Source organism: Phacochoerus africanus, chromosome 3 (genome assembly GCF_016906955.1).
Source record: "Phacochoerus africanus isolate WHEZ1 chromosome 3, ROS_Pafr_v1, whole genome shotgun sequence".
Lineage (NCBI taxonomy): Eukaryota > Metazoa > Chordata > Mammalia > Artiodactyla > Suidae > Phacochoerus > Phacochoerus africanus.
The window spans coordinates 97,758,147-97,774,450 of record NC_062546.1 but is presented as its reverse complement, the minus strand read 5'-3'; the positions used below and the strand labels follow the sequence as shown (position 1 = coordinate 97,774,450).

The 16,304-nt window shown below is 43.4% G+C and overlaps 1 protein-coding gene across 3 annotated transcripts in view; it reads left to right on the top strand.

Annotated features, from left to right (window-relative positions):
* The window catches only part of ERICH1 (glutamate rich 1), a 50,222-nt gene extending 34,266 nt beyond the window's left edge, over positions 1 to 15,956 (top strand). Inside the window, exons 4-6 of one of the 3 annotated variants that reach the window (XM_047772225.1) lie at positions 3,292 to 3,840; positions 6,210 to 6,404; positions 15,287 to 15,956. In XM_047772225.1, the coding sequence (XP_047628181.1) occupies positions 3,292 to 3,840; positions 6,210 to 6,404; positions 15,287 to 15,399 (857 nt within the window). In that variant the 3' untranslated portion in view covers positions 15,400 to 15,956. Of the gene's footprint in view, positions 1 to 3,291; positions 3,841 to 6,209; positions 6,405 to 9,536; positions 9,936 to 15,286 lie in introns of those variants that run through there. The other 2 variants (XM_047772227.1, XM_047772226.1) reach the window with 2 other exon arrangements.
* Positions 15,957 to 16,304: the final 348 nt, after the last annotated feature.

Below are 16,304 nucleotides of genomic sequence, written 5' to 3'. Positions count from 1 at the left end.
GGACAGCCTCTTCAATAAATTTTGTTGGGAAAACTGGACATTTACATGCAAAAGAATGAAACTAGACCCCTATCTAAAGACTAACCCAAAATAAATTTTAGACTTGAATATAAGAACTGAAACCATGAAACTCCTAGAAGAAAAGATAGTGGTAAGCTCCTTGACATCAATCTTAGCAATGATTTTTTTGGCTTTATCCTAAAATAATGAAGTAGTGTAAGAATCTTGTGAATTCTGGATATAAATTCCATCGCATTCTCACATCCAGTCAGATTCTTAATCTCAAGGTAATCAGAGCCAAATGGGAAACTGCTTTGCACAAGAGCATCTGCTCTGAAGGAGTAGTTGGTCACATTAGAGCCAGGGTCATGGATCTCCTCTGTGTCCAGAGGTTGACCTTGTGAAGGTGACCTGTCACCCTGTTCCCTGGGGAATGTCATTTTCAGGCTCTCTGGGAACTTCGTGTGGAACAACTGCCAGGGCCACCAGGCTTAGCCATCCTGGGATTCTTTATGTTGGGCTATGGAAGCCATTGGCTGGGTGCGGGACTTGTATTAACTCATTGAGAGCCAAAGAAAGTTCCTGTCAGTAAAAGTCAGGAGGCCCAGACTGCTACCTACCTAAGTTCACCATAATCACTGATAGGGAGAGAGAAAGCCTGAATATGAGAGTCCTTTCTGATTGTATGAACACCAAGGGGTAATGCCTACAATCAGGACAAACGTAGATTTAAATGCACCACATGTGGCCATCCTTCAGGCTCCAAAAGACAGTTGGCTCATACTCATGGAAAGATAAATAAGCAGCTTTTGCTCTCGACTTTCAGAGCACGTGGAGTTCTGTCCCCGATCGCACTGTTTCTGCAGCGTGGCTGGATCTGAAATGCAAGCTGTTGATTAGAACCTAGTGTGTCAGACAGAGAAACAGCAGTGACTATGACAGGATCCTCAGTCCTGCGGCGTTTAGAGGTTAGTGAATGAGGAAAGACAATACCAGATTTGGGCCCTGAGTACTGAGTGTTATTGATGATACAGACAGACCATGTGCCCTGGGATCACAGCGGATGGAGAATGTAACCGTGGGAATGCGCTACAGGACTTGAGGCTGAAGCTGGTAAGAAAAAGTTGGCTGATAACCAGAGGAACGATTTTAGTCGTAGGCGGAGAACGAGGAATCGTGAAAAGTTCTGGTGTGTTCAGCATGGAAAATAATGTAAACAGTCAAGTTTATCATTTCTCCATAACTTTATAAATTATTTTATATTACTTGGAGTTGTGCATGTAACCCAGCCAAACAGCTACATTCTGTTTTTCTTTTCTTTTCTTTTCTTTTCTCTTCTCTTCTCTTCTCTTCTCTTCTCTTCTCTTCTCTTCTCTTCTCTTCTCTTCTCTTCTCTTCTCTTTTCTTTTCTTTTCTTTTCTGGCTGCCTCACAGCATATGGAGTTCCCCAGGCCAGGGATCAGATCCAAGCTGCAATTGTGACCTATGCCACACCTGCAGCAAAGCACAATCCTTAACCCACTGTTCTAGGCCAGAGATCAAACCTTTGTCCCAGCACTGCAAAGACAACCTGTTGTATCACAGTGGGAACTCCCATTGTTTTTTTAAAAATAATCATGTTCAGTTATGTGTTGCCATTGCCCAGTGGTCTATAGGTTGTGCTAGAAATGCTAACACTTAAAAAATAAACAGATCTCTGTATCGATTGTTAATGCCCACATCATATCTAATTTATAACAGGCATTACTGTTTTTCAAAAGAAATGTTGAACCTCAAGTGTAAATTAACTGGTTATCTTTTTTTTTTTTCTTTTTAGGGCTGCACCCACCTGTAGCATAGGGAAGTTCCCAGGCTAGGGGGTCAAATTGGAGCCACAGCCACGGCAATGCCAGATAAGAGCCACATCTGTGACCTACACCACAGCTCACAGCAACACCGGATCCTTAACCCACTGAGCGAGGCCAGGGATCAAACCTGCATCCTCGTGGAAACTAGTCGGGTTCTTAACCTGCTGAGCCACGATGGAAACTCTTAATTGGATATTCTTCACACTAAGTTGCATCAAGATGTTGTCTCTGAAAGCACACCTAGGTCTGAAGGTCTTTTGTGGAATCATGTTTAACTAAAGATTCAATTTTTTAAATAGGCATGGGACTATTAAGATATAGGACTGTTTCTTCGGGTGTCCAGTTTGGTAGGTCATACTTTTCTCAGAATTCTTCATTTCACACAGACAGACAATGTGACGTATTTGCAGAGTTATTCACAGAGCCGTTTCAGTGGCTCTTACTTAGTGCCTGCGGGATGTAGGTTAACACTTTGCGCCGACACTGGAGTTGTGCCTCCTCCACCCATCCTGTCCCGTTTGTGCCGCTTGTCCATCTTCGTCCTTCATTGTCAGGCTGGTTGCTGTCTCTCTGTTGTGTTATTTTCTCTTCCTTTATTTTCTGCTCTTCTGCTCGTTATTTCTTTCCCTCTACTTTCACCAGGTTTAAGTTGCTGTTGTTTTTCTCGTTTCTTGCTTATATCATTGATTTTTAGCCTTTTTTCTTTCCTGACATAGTTAAGATGATGAAGTCTCCTTTAAGTAGAATTTAGAGGCACCCCATATGTTTTGAGTTGTCATAATTTCATCAAGTTTAAAATAGTAAGTTTCCCTTATGAAAGCAGTATCTGCTCAGTGTCCCACAGTTGGAAACCAGAAAAGTGGTGAAGAGACCAGCCTAGAGCCACAGCACTCAGAGATGACAGTTAATCCCAGCATCTGACCTTCAGCATCTCCTTGTGCATTAAGTTTGCCTTTAACAAGTACACACACACTTATATGGAAAAGTAGGAAGTGTTTTACAGCTTTTCCCAGCTCTTCCTTCTCAAACTCCTATGTTACCACCAAGAGAAGCAGGAGATGGCAATGTGGTCCCCACAGAGAGCGTTCATGCTGCCTCCTCACACTTGCAGAGAGAAATGACCCAGAGGGTGACACTGTGTGACTGGAAGCACCCGAGGGACGGAGATGCTGGGGGTAAATGAGAGCAGCCCCCTGGATGCTGCTCCTCGTGAGCAGTAACCGTGCCCTAGACATGGCAGTAGGCTGCTGATCTTTAACTGTAAATCTCAGGATCCTTAATGGTATACTTTGTTGGTATAAGGTTGTGAATCGCTAAAGTAAATATTTTAAATCCCTTTTCTATTAAAATTACAAGATCCCAGTGGAAAATTTATTTAGCCTAATAAGTTTGTTATGGTTCCATTTTTATGAAAATTGTTGTATTTAAATTTCTGTCTTTATAGATCAGGATCTTTGTGAGCAACCAAAGAGAAGAAGAATTAGAAAGCATAAATCAAAGAAAAAACTTAAAAATCCCAATATTCATGTCGAACAAGCAGAATTAGAGAAGCAACAGAGTCTTTTACAAGAAAAATTGCAGCCACGGCACACAGATGGCCCCATGATAAGCAAAAATAAAAAAAGGAAACTGAAAAAGAAACAGCAGATTAAAAGGAAGAAAGCAGCTGGCTTACTAACAGGAGCCTCTGGCGTCAACTTCATGTACCAGCCTGAGGAGAACAGCAGCGGGCAGGACGACATGAGAGGAAGCGGTGGGGAGGACGCCCCAGACACAGAGGAGGACGGAGCCCTGGGCGCAGAGGAGGACAGAGCCCCAGATGCAGAGGAGGAGGAAAGGGCCGCCCTCGAAGCCACAGATGCAGAGAAGGAAAGGGGTGCAGAGAAGGAAGGGGTTACAGACACCGGGGAGGAAGACATTAAAAATACCAATGAAAAGGCAAATAGCATCCTAAACTTTCTGAAGTCAACACAAGAAATTTATTTTTTTGATGGTATGTTTTTTCCTGTTGTTCCTTTGAATAGTGGCATCCACTTATTTGGGGGAAATAAGCAAATGTAAAAAATATTTAGATGTTTAAAATCCAAAACATATTAAAATATTCAGTATTCAGAATAAGTTGTTAGTTTTGAGGCCAAAATCTGCATATTTAAATTCACCTCAGTGAAGATCTGGGCTGGCCCTCTGCCCCAGGCTCACCTAGAAAGACAGCCAGCCGGCCCTTTGGAGCTGTGGGGGCACTCTAGATTGGTCTCATCATTCTCTTTTCTCTATAGTGTGATTTCAGAATATCTTGGCATTCTCAGATATGCGTCTAAAGAAAAGATAAATCCAGATTGGGGGTTTTGATGTACTCTTGTTCCTTTTCATCAGCCAGCAGAGAAATGGAAGAAGTCCAGCTCTCTGTCTAGGGCACACGTTGACTTGCTCCATGTGTGACTTGCGGTTTCACAGTAAGCGTATCTGATCACTATTTGTACTGATGTAGGAGATGAACTTACTCTAGGTTTATTCTAATGGGTGGCAATTTCTTACCTTTGTATGGAACTTCACGGGCAGCTGCCCTATGGGTCAGGAAGAAGCAGCAGGTGCTGGCCAGGAGCCAAGGGCAGAGGCTCTGAGATAAGCCACCTCCCATTCTGATGCGTACCTGCTGGGTTAGTACATCCAGACTCCAGCACCAACAGAGTGAAGAAATACTGGCTATGTGATAATTTGTGGTGTAAGGAATGGATTTAGTGATGCAAAAATACCATACTTGATGGATCCATTTGAACCAAGAATATTAACCCTTTTCTCTTCAGCTTGTTTGTCAGCACTTTGTTTTAAGCTGAAAACATCCTTGACAAATAGCCCAATGCCACTCACAGGTGGCATGGCTGGTACATTGAGGGGAAGGACTAGAGGTTCAGAGAGATCTCTGTTGGGAGGTGCAGGGCTCGGGGCAAATGGCCCCTCCTGCCAAGGGGACGAAAAGCCCATTTGAAAGTGTACTTAGAATCTTGAGAGCTGCTGAGTAAAAGCCTGAGAGGACAAATCCCAGAGGAGGTGATGGCCAGGGCACTGAGCCTGAACCCCACAGCCCTCCTTCCCTCAAGGTGCCTGCCACTCTGGACAAGGGCTTGGGCGAGGCCTGGGGAAGGGTCAGCAGGGTTCAGAGCAGCCAGGTGGGCCAGTTCTGTGAGAGGAGAAGCAGAGGTCCTACTAGTGGTAGGCTGGACTTTGTCACGTCTTGAGGGACCAAGCTGACTGGGTTGGACTGACCCAGTACAGCACATAGGCCGTGCTCAGGTGCAGGTAGGTACCTGCTTGAGTTCAGCGGTCCCTGAGTGGACAAGTCCACTGCCCCTCTGTCTTCCGAGCGTGGCCAAGGGGGGACCTCCCTGGAGTAAGAGTTGCCAGCCAAACCCTGGGATTCTCCCAGTCCTGCAGGGGAGCATGCCAGGCACAGCAAGGTCAGGACTGTACCACCAAAACCAAATATTGGGAGAAAATGGAGAAAAACTCAAAATGGAGAGTTTTCGCCAGATAATTTAAATCTGTTAGGATAATAAAATGGAAATTCTAGGCCTGAGAAATAAGTGAAATTAAGAACTCAAAGACGAGTTCAAACAAAGCGTCCTCTGGTGGCCTAGTGGCTAAGGATGTGGTGTTGTCACTACTGGGATGCAGGTTAGACTTACAAATGCCACAGACATGACCAAAAAAAAAAAAAAAAACGATATGGTCAAACAGCAGGTTAGATTGAGTGTAAAAGACAATTAGCAACTGGAAGGTGGGCCGAAGGGAGTGTGCAGAGTGAAGGGGGAGAGGAAAGGACAGCAGACAGGAGCATAACAGACATGTGGGAAGAGGCCTCAGCCTGGGACGGGGCGGGAGGGACATGGACGAGGGGAAAGCTGGGGGGTCTTTCAAAGTTGGCAGAGGCCATGAAGGTCCGTGAACCCCAAGCAGGATTAGTGCAGAAATGAACTTGGCACCTTGTGTTTGGACGGCTGCCTGCCACAGCAAGGAGGGGATGCTCCCTGACCTCCCGGAAGCATCACAAACACCCAGCAGCTTTGATCTGGGTGTGGCTGCCAGAGGGCCCAGCTTCATGTCCCCCTAACCCTGCTCAGCAAGAATTCCTGTGCATGCAACGCTTAGAGCAGCTTTACAAGATCTGTGCCCGTAACTCGTTCCCCTGTCATTCAGCAGTTGTACTTTGTTGTTTACTTTTCCAAGTTCTGCTCTGATTATCCCTTCTGGTGGCTTTTTATGTCCCAAACATATCATCCTAAGTGCAAACAAATGTTGGAGGCTTTATTTTCCGGTGAGAGCGCATCTTCAGTTTGCATTTCTAAGTGATCCTGCCTTGTTTAGGTGCCTCCAGGGATTCAGATTCTGCTGTCCTTATGGAAACCACTGAAGAGCTGTTTCAGCATCTTGAAAGTCACAGCATGTCCTCCTCAGACGTGTTCATCCTGGATCACATGAAAACGCTGTTACTTCTGCGAGACACTGAAAGATTGAAGAGAGCCCTAGAGGTATTTCCAGAGCACTGCTCGCTGCCACCCGGTATGTGTTGTCCTATGTTCTTTGTGCTGCTTTAGATGCCAGCCTAGGTTTGCCTCTGAAAACCACACACTCCACCAAAACAGTCCCAAATCAGAAAATGCAAAGTGTACATAGAGCTGGCAGAGCAGAGCCTTCCAGAGGAATATCCTTCTTGTGTCTATATGTGCTGTGAAAATGCCTCCCAATATGCACAGGCCTATACATAATCCACTGTTCACACCCATGAGCTCCACCCTCAGGACCAAAGCTTCTGTAGTTTAAATGGAAGTGCCGGAGTTCGTTTCTTTTTCCCTTTTCCTTCTCTGCTAGATTTGGAGAAGGCCCATTCTTTCCATCCTCCAAATATCTTGGTCTGCCTTTCTGAACCCCTACAGTTAAAGAGAGTTGGTCTATGAGTTTTCTTTTCTGCTACCTTGTCCTTTGTTGGGGACCCATTCTGTGCAAACTGTGAAGTGCAGGGGGACAGCTGTGCTCCTGCCTTCACACCACCATGGGTGGGGACGTCACATAGGCAGCTTGAAATGGGCCATGGTGGGAATATTCTGGCCAGAGAAACCAGAGGGTAGGACTCTTGAGGGCGCTGCTCTGAGTGGCAAAGAGCAGAGCCCATGCAGGACCCAGAGAAGGCGCTGGACACTTTTTTTTTTTTGTCTTTTTGCTTTTTGTACAGCCGCACCTGCGGCATATGGAGGTTCCCAGGCTAGGGGTCAAATCGGAGCTGTAGCCACCAGCCTACGCCAGAGCCACAGCAATGAGGGATCCGAGCTGCATCTGCAACCTACACCACAGCTCACGGCAACACCGCATCCTTAACCCACTGAGCAAGGGCGGGGACCGAACCCGCAACCTCATGGTTCCTAGTCGGATGTGTTAACCACTGAGCCACAACGGGAACTCCTGGACACTTTCAGTTGAGTGGGTGAAGTGGTTCAGTGGGTCACCCAGCAGCAAGTCTCTAGACAAGTGCCATGCATGTCTCCCTCCTGGTCCAGCTGAAGGGTCAAGGCAGTCACGTGTCACATCTGGTCACAGGAACTAACAGTCAAGCCAACAGTAAAGCACTATGGCATCAGTATAATTAGTGAGGCAGGGGCTGGGGGTTGGGATAGTGGGAGAGGTGGACCCGGGGTCTCAGGGTGGCCTGCCTCCCCAGACATCCAGGACCTTATTTGTAAGGGGCCCTGGCCTGTGCCCTGTGGGGCTCTGCCCCCACTGTGGGTGAGTGTGGGGGAGACCTGCCCTTGTGCCTGCTTCCAGCAGAGACAGAGTGAGCCAGAGGGAGAAGGAGCACAGGGGGGCCATCAGGGTGTGGGGGCAGGCAGGGCCCTGGAGGTCATGCGTTTGGTGGCCTTGGTCCCGGGAGAGTGGGCTCCTCTGGGAGGCTAGTACGGTGGGAGGCATTGAGTGCAGGGTCTTTCCATCTGCTGGATTCAGACTGGAGAGAGTCAGGACACCAGTGGGGTTTTGGTCATTCCCCTGCTGACCAGATGTGGGATGTCTCTGGCCTGAGTCCCACGGTGGAGCCTGCACCCGTCCTGAGGCAGGAAAGGGCATCCATGGAGCAGGTGGGGGTGTCAGCCAGGACAGGTTGGGGGGGGGTGCCTGTTGGTCCAGGTGTGGCGGGATTCAGGCCTGGGAAGGCTACTGGCCAAAGGATGGAAGGAGGAGGGAGAGCTGCCATGGGAGCAGCTCTGGGTGGGGAGACCCCGATGCAGGGGTGCAGCTGGCAGAGCCCTACACATGAGGAGAGCAACGGGGTGCTCAGGACCCAGTTCCGGGATCCAGAGCCTTGCTCTTTCCTTACTGTTGGTTGTCAGGCCTGCTATAGTAGGTATTTTAAAATTTACATTTGCATAAGAAAGTTTTATCTCAAATTGCAAAAAGCCAATTTTAAGTTAAACTAATATGAAGTTTTTAGGAGATGAAAATAAATCATTTCAAATGTTAAATTTTCATTGAGTTCCTTGAGCATGGCTCTGAAACACATCAGAAGCATCTGGGGCAGCAAGTGGGGGGTTAGCAGAAATGCTTTTCTTCCTTCTTACATTGAAACCACTGGGCGGGGTCTGCCTATGAGCGCATGTACTTTAAGCCCTTGGTGGAACTAAAACTAGGTATGAAGCACTTAAGTCTATAAAAATGAATTCCTTTTCAGTGCATGTAGGATGTGCATTCAGAGTTTTTCTATGTCAAGCTACTTTGTAAAATAAAATCTTATAAATGGCGAAGCTTTATTTTCAGATATTGGTTCTTTCCAATTCAGATTTAGCGCTCTGAAGGCATCTTCTTTTCCATAAAACTGGCTTATAGAGTTTAATTAGTAGGCGTGTCTCTCTGAGGCAAAGCAGGGGAATGAGAGCCTTTAATAGCAGCCCAGGGGCATCCTCTCTGCTAGCCATAGTCACTTTTCACTGGCCAGGATGGAGCAGTTCTGTGTTTCTATAGCGTTGAGCTCACACACTGTGAGGCACTCCCCTCCCCAGCCCTCTGCCTACAAGTTAGGGGCCATCAGGCAGGAGCCCAGGGCTGGAGGGCCAGGCAGCCGTGGGCTTCCACAGGAGATGAGCTTCTGCGTGGAGTGTGCGAGGTGGGAACTGCCCCCCCGCTGGAAAGTAGGTGGTGGCTTGGGCAACAGGGACCTGGAGTTCCGGCAGCCAGCGTCTTTACTGGGTGCGAGGCCCCTGCCGGCCACTCCTGGGACAGTTTCCTCAGAACTGAGTGCCATCCACCCAGCCCACCTCACTTTGGGTTGTGCTTCTCAATTCTTGCTATTGTGTCCACCTTTGATGTAGACTTCTTTCCTTTGATGTTTCATTTTGTGTGTATGTGGTTTTCTTTGAGCTCAGATGCTAAACATGGAAGGAATATTGCATGTGATGTTGGAAAGTTCAGGTCTAACAACTTGTAACCCAAGTAAAATACACATATTCCAGACTCACCTGTACTGTAGGAGTCACAAATGTGCTTCACAAGCAACGTCATTTCAACATCCGTGTTATGTATTATTACATTATTCTAGGGTTTTCTTGGGGCCTAAAGACTAATATCCACAAAAATAATAACTTCCAATTTTTCTCTTTGGATTCTTTTGTTTTATTTTATTTTTTGTCCTGTTTTGTTTTTGCTCTCCAGACTATGCCCGAGTAATCTCAGCTTTCTTTAACTACTGGATCACACATATCCTTCCTGAAAAAAACAATGAATAAAATCAATATATCTAAGAAGAGCTTATATTTAATAAGAAAACAGAAAAGACAGATGTGAAATGGACTAAGACTTGCTTCCTATTCATAAAGAAGATGAAATTCCCTAAATTTTATTTGTAACCCAAACCCTAAGAACTCTGAAGACATTTCTGCCATATTATTTATTCATATGTTTATACATAATAGGTAAGATGTAGTCTGAGACTTTAAATGAGAAATTGGGATAAAATTGAAAATTTTTTGAAATTGCATATGTCTTAAATTACTGCATAGTGATTCTGCTTTTCTTTTTTTTTCTTTTCTTTCTTTTTTCTTTTTTTTTAATTTAGGGCCACACCTGCAGCATATGGAAGTTCCCAGGCTAGGGGTAGAATAAGAGCTGTAGCTGCCGATCTACACTACAGCCACAGCAATGCGGGATCCAAGCTGCATCTATAACCTATACCACAGCTCTCAGAAACGCCTGATCCTTCAACCCACTGAGCAAGGCCAGGATCAAACCCTCATCTTCATGGATACTATTTGGGCTCCCAACCCACTGAGCCACTGAGCCAATGGGAAATCCTGTTTTTGTGATTCATGGGCATTCTGTTAAATTGAATAAACTGTATAGTTTGAAGCTGTTACATATATTTTTATAGTTTTATATAAACTTTGTGTCTGAAAGACTGTCTAAAAATGCTATATGAGTATTAAAATATTCTTGTTTAAGTAGTTTGATTCTAGCAGAATTTGTTATTTTCTTCCTTTTTTTCCTCTTTACTTTGAGAATAACATCACACACGTTTTTCCTATTTGATCTTCCTTTTTTTATGGAAGCCATCACCAGTCTTCAGCACGACAGAGTTTTAAAAACACTAATTGGATGGAGTTCCTGTCGTGGCGCAGTGGTTAACAAATCCGACTAGGAACCGTGAGGTTGCGGGTTCGATCCCTGCCCTTGCTCAGTGGGTTAACGATCCGACGTTGCCGTGAGCTGTGGTGTAGGTTGCAGATGCGGCTCAGATCCTACGTTGCTGTGGCTTTGGCGTAGGCCTGCGGCTACAGCTCCAATTCAACCCCTAGCCTGGGAACCTCCATATGCCTTGGGAGCGGCCCAAAAAAATGGCAAAAAGACAAAAAAAAAAACACTAATTGGTGCATTGTTTTAGGACAGGATTGGACTTTATCCATGAAAATATACTTTTTATTATGGTAAAATATTCTAAGGTAAAATTTGCCATTTTAGCCGTTTTTTAAATGTACAATTCAGTGGCGTTAAGTACATTCACAATGTTGTGAGTCATTACCACTCTCCCTTTTAAGGCTGGAAAATGTTCCACTGTGGTATATGCACATCACTTTTATCCACCATCCAGCCATGGACACTTGGGTTGTTTTCCCCATTTCCTGTTATGAATAATGTTACTGTGAACATCATGTGCAAAATTCCACATGGACATTTGTTTGCATTCTTCTCGGAAGGGAATCACTGTTTCATACAGTAACTCTGCGCTAACACCTTGAGAGACTGCCAGGCTATGGTCAGTCCTCACCAGTTCTCTACGTCCTCACCAACACCTGTTGTGGTCCCTTTTCTGATAGCAGCCATCCTAGTGGCATCACTTGATGCTTTCTGTGTGCCCACTGGCCATTCTCTTCCTTGGAGAAATGCCTGTGGAAGTTGTTGCCCATTTTTGAATTAGAGTACTAACTTTTTGTCATTGAATTATAAGTGTTCTTTATATATTCTGGATATTAATCTTTTATCAGATCAATGATTTGAAAATATTTTCTCCCATCATGTGGCTTGTCTTTTCACTTTCTTAGTAGTACTATTTGCACCAAAGTTTTTAATTTTGATGAAGACTAATTTATCTATTGTTTCCTTTGTTTCTTATGTTTCTGCTGTCATATTTAGGAAATAATTGTCAAACTAGTATCATAAACATTTTTCCCTATTTTTTTTTCCTGAGAGTTTTATAGTTTTTTACAATTCTTACATTTAGGTCTTTGATGCAGTTTCAGTTAATTTTTATGCATGGTATAAGGTAAAGATCCAGTTTCATTCTTTTGCTTGTGGATATCCAGTTTCCCAACAGTGCACGTTGGAAGAGGCAGTCCTTTCTGTTTAGATGGTCTTGACACCTTGTCAAATGTAGATTGGCCACATATGTGAGAGTTCATTTCTGAGTCTGTTCTGTTCCATTGGTCTATGTATCTGTCCTTATGCCTGTGCCACACTGTTTTGGTTGCTGTAGCTTTGTAGTAAGTTCTAAGATCTGAAAGTGTGAGTCCTCCAAGTTTGTTATTTTTCAAGATTGTTTTAGCTATTTGGTTGGGATCCCTTGGGATTCTGTATGAGTTTTAGGCTGGGTTTTTCTATTTTTGGAAAAAACTCCATTGGGATTTTGATAGAGATTGCATTGAATCTGCACATGGCTTTGGGTAATATTGACATCTTATTAACAATATTAAGCCTTCCAGTTCCTAAACACAGGATGTGTTAATGTCTTAAATTTCTATTAGCAATGTTTTATGGTATTCAGTATAGAAGTCTTTCCTTTACTAAACTTACTTTTGTCTTTTTTTTATTTTTATTTTTTGGCTTTTGTCTTTTTAGGGATTCACCCACAGCATAGGGCCGTTCCCAGGGTAGGGGTCTAATCGGAGCTGTAGCTGCTGGCCTACGCTAAAGCCACAGCAACGCCAGATCCAAGCCACGTCTGTGACCTATACCACAGCTCACAGCAACGCCAGATCCTTAACCCACTGAGTAAGACCAGGGATTGAACCTGAAACCTCATGGTTCCTAGTCAGATTTGTTCCCACTGCACCATGATGGGAACTCCTAAACTTACTCCTTTTTTTTTTTTTTGGTCTTTTGTCCTTTTAGAGCCACACCCATGGCATATGGAGGTTCCCAGGCTAGGGATATAATCAGAACTGTAGCTGCTGGCCTACACCAGAGCCACAGCAACACCAGATCTAAGCCGCATCTGTGACCTATACCACAGCTCATGGCAACACCAGATCCTTAACCCACTGAGCGAGGCCAAGGATTGAACCCACAACCTCATGGTTCCTAGTCGGATTCGTTTCCACGAAACGAATGTCTGTGGCATGACAGGAACTCCCTAAACTTACTTCTAAGTATTATAATGTTTCTGATGTTATATTTTAATCTTTCTGATGGAATTTTTCAAAAATGTATTTCTATTGAAGTGTAGTTGATTTGTTTTAGTTTCTGGTGTACAGCAAAGTGATTCAGTTATACATATGTGTATGTTCTTTTTTCATATTCTTTTCCATTATGATTTATCACAGAATATTGAATATAGTTCCCTGTGCTACACAGTAGGACCTTGTTGCTTATCCATCCCATTTATAATAGTTTGCATCTGCTAATCCTAAACTCCTAACTTATCCCTCCCTGACACCCTTGGTAACTGTAAGTTTGTTTTCTGTCTGTGGGCCTGTTTCTGTTTTGTAAATAAGTTCATTTGTACTATTTTTTATATTCCACATATAAGTGATATTATATGGTATTTGTCTTTCTCTTTCTGACTTATTTCACTTAGTATGGTAATCTCTAGGCCCATCCACGTTGTTGCAAATGGCATTATTTCATTCTTTTTATGGCTGAGTAGTATTCCATTGTATATATGTAACAATCTTTTTTTATCTATTTCTCTGTAGATATTTAAGTTGCTTCCATGTATATCTTGGCTATTGTGGGTAGTACTGCTTGTGAACATGGGGGTGCATGTATATTTTTGAATTTATAGTTTTGTCCAGATATATACCCAGGAGTAGGATTGCTGGATCATATGACAACTCTATTTTTAGTTTTTTTAAGGCACCTCCATACTGTTTTCCATGGTGGCTGCACCAATTTACATTCCCAGCAGAGTAAGAGGGTTCCCTTTTCTCAGTACCATCTCTAGCATTTGTTATTTGTAGACTTTTTGATGATGACCATTCTGATAGGTGTGAGGTGATATCTCACAATAGTTTTGATATCCATTTCTCTAATAATTAGCCATGTTGAACATCTTTTCATTTGCCTATTAATCATCAGTAATTCTTCTTTGGAGAAATGTCTATTTAGGTCTTCTGTACATTTTTTGATTGGGTTGTTCAGGGTTCTGTTATTAAGCTGTATGAGCTGTTTGTGTATTTTGGAGATTAAGCCCTTGTCAGTGGCATCATTTGCAAATGTTTGCTTGCATTCTGTAGGTTGTCTTTTCATTGCTTCCTTTGCTGTTCAAAAGCTTATAAGCTTGATTATTTCCCATTTGTTTATTTTTGTTTTTATTTCTATCACCTTGGGAGACCAAGCTAAGAAAACAGTGGTACAGTGTATGTCAGAGAATGTTCTGCCTATTTTCTCTTCTAGGAGCTTTATGGTATCCTATATTACATTTAAGTCTTTTAGCCATTTTGAGATTTCATACATGGTGTAAGGGTGTGTTCTAGTTTCATTGATTTATATGCAGCTATCCAATTTTCTCAGCACCACTTGCTGAGGAGACTTTTTCCCATTTTATATTCTTGCTTCCCTTGTCAAAGATTAATTGACTATAGGTGTCTGAGTTTATTTCTGGGCTCTCTATTCTATTCCATTGATCTGTATGTCTGTTTTTGTACCAGTACCATGCTGTTTTGATTATTGTAGCTTTGTAATATTGCCTGAAGTCTGGGAGAGTTATGCCTGCAGCTTTGTTCTCTCTCTTTTTTTTCTTTTTTTTCTTTTTTTTTGCCGATTCTGGGTCTTTTATGGTTCCATATAAATTTTTGGATTATTTGTTCTAGTTCTGTGAAAAATTTCATGGGTAATTTGATAGGGATCACATTAAATTTGTAGATTGCTTTGAGTAATATGGCCATTTTGACAATTTTAATTCTTTCCGTGCAAGAGCATGGGATATTTTTCCATTTCTTTGAATCACCTTCAGTTTCCTTTGTCAATGTTTTATACCTCTTAGCATATAAGTCATTCACCTCCTTGGTGAGGTTTGTTCCTAATTTTTTTTTTAAGGAAATTGTTTACATTTCCTTTCTAATATTCCATTGTTAGTGTAAAGAAATGCAATTGATTTCTTTATGTTAATCGTGTATCCTGCTACATTGCTGAATTCCTTTATCAATTCTAGTGTTTTTGTGTGGCATCTTTAAGGTTTTCTATATATAGTATCACGTCATATGCAAATAATGACAATTTCACCTATTCCTTTCCAATTTGAATAGGAAATTTCTTGTTCTTTGATTGCTGTGGCTAGGCCTTTCTATACTATGCTGAATAGATGTACTGAGAGTGGGCATCCTTGTCTTGTTCCAGATTTTAGTGGGAAAGCTTTCAGCTTTTCACCACTGAGTATTAACATTGGCTGTGGGTTTTTCATAAATAGCTTTTATTATGTTGAGACATGTTCCCATAAGTAGAACTGTTTTAATTTCCTTTACAGATTGTTCATTGCTAGTTTGTAGAAGTACAACTGATTTTTATATTGATTTTGTGTCCTGCTAGTGCTGAGTTCATATATTAGCTCTCACAGTTGTGTGTGTGTGTGAGATCTTTAGTTTTCCACATGTAAGATCATAGCATCTATAAAAGATCATTTTACCTGCTTCCTTTCACTGTTGATGCCCTATCCTCCAGAGTTCCTCTTCTCTTCCCCCTTCCATGTCCTTAAGAAGCATCTGTACCACTGAGTAGAACCTTCTGGAGGATTCCCTACTGGTTCTGCAGATCCATCAGCTTGAGAATGGTTGCTGCAAAGCACCCCAAGCTTAATGAAGGTTGGTAAGTGGAGCCACTGACCAGGACAGCCTACTGACCAGGATGGGTCACTGACCAGGATGAGCTCACCAACTAGGATGGGCCACCAACCAGGATGGGCCAGCAACCAGAACAGGCCACCTACCAGGACAAGCCACCAACCAAGACAAGTCATCATCCAGGACAGGCTCACTAGTGCCCAGGGCTGCCTCCTTGGAGTGGGTGATGGTCCACCAACTCCATGGACCTGAAAACTGGATGTAGCCTCACTCTGAAGTGGGAGCTGTGGGTAGCATCCTGTCCACACCCACGACAGCCTTCGTCTCATGTCCCTTCAGCAGAGACGTGACCTCCTGCCACCTCGGCATCTTCCCCCTCCCTGAGACACTGTGTCCATGAGATAGGAGACCCAGGAGTCATGCCTCTTCCTGCATAGGGCTGAGGGGCTACTCACTGGCAGGCATCCACCAGCTGCTCCCACCTGACTTTCTGACGTGCCAGGTTGTAATCTTCCCATAGAGGTGACTATTAATTAATGACACATTGGCCAATGTGAAAATAAACTAAATATTGGCAGATTCATAATTTCCTGTTAATTCTCAACGTCTGGTTTGTGTCTTTCAGTTATAAACAGTTGACATCTTTTCCATGTCTTCAAGTTAATGCACCACTGATGGATTCCAGGGAAAACCTCAAGTGTGCAGATAAGACTTGACCCTTTACTTGATTCTTTCTGGCCTCAGCTCAGAATCTCTGTGACCTCTCCTGTCAGGTCACTGGCCTTTCCTTTGTCTATTTCCCTGGCCACCCCCTCAAGTATAGAGGACGGGGGTGTCATTGAGCAGCTGGGATAATGAGGGCTCCTCAGTTTTGTGTATCATTCTAATTTCAAAAAGAAAAACGCCTCTGCTAGAGACAAAAAACAAGTGAACC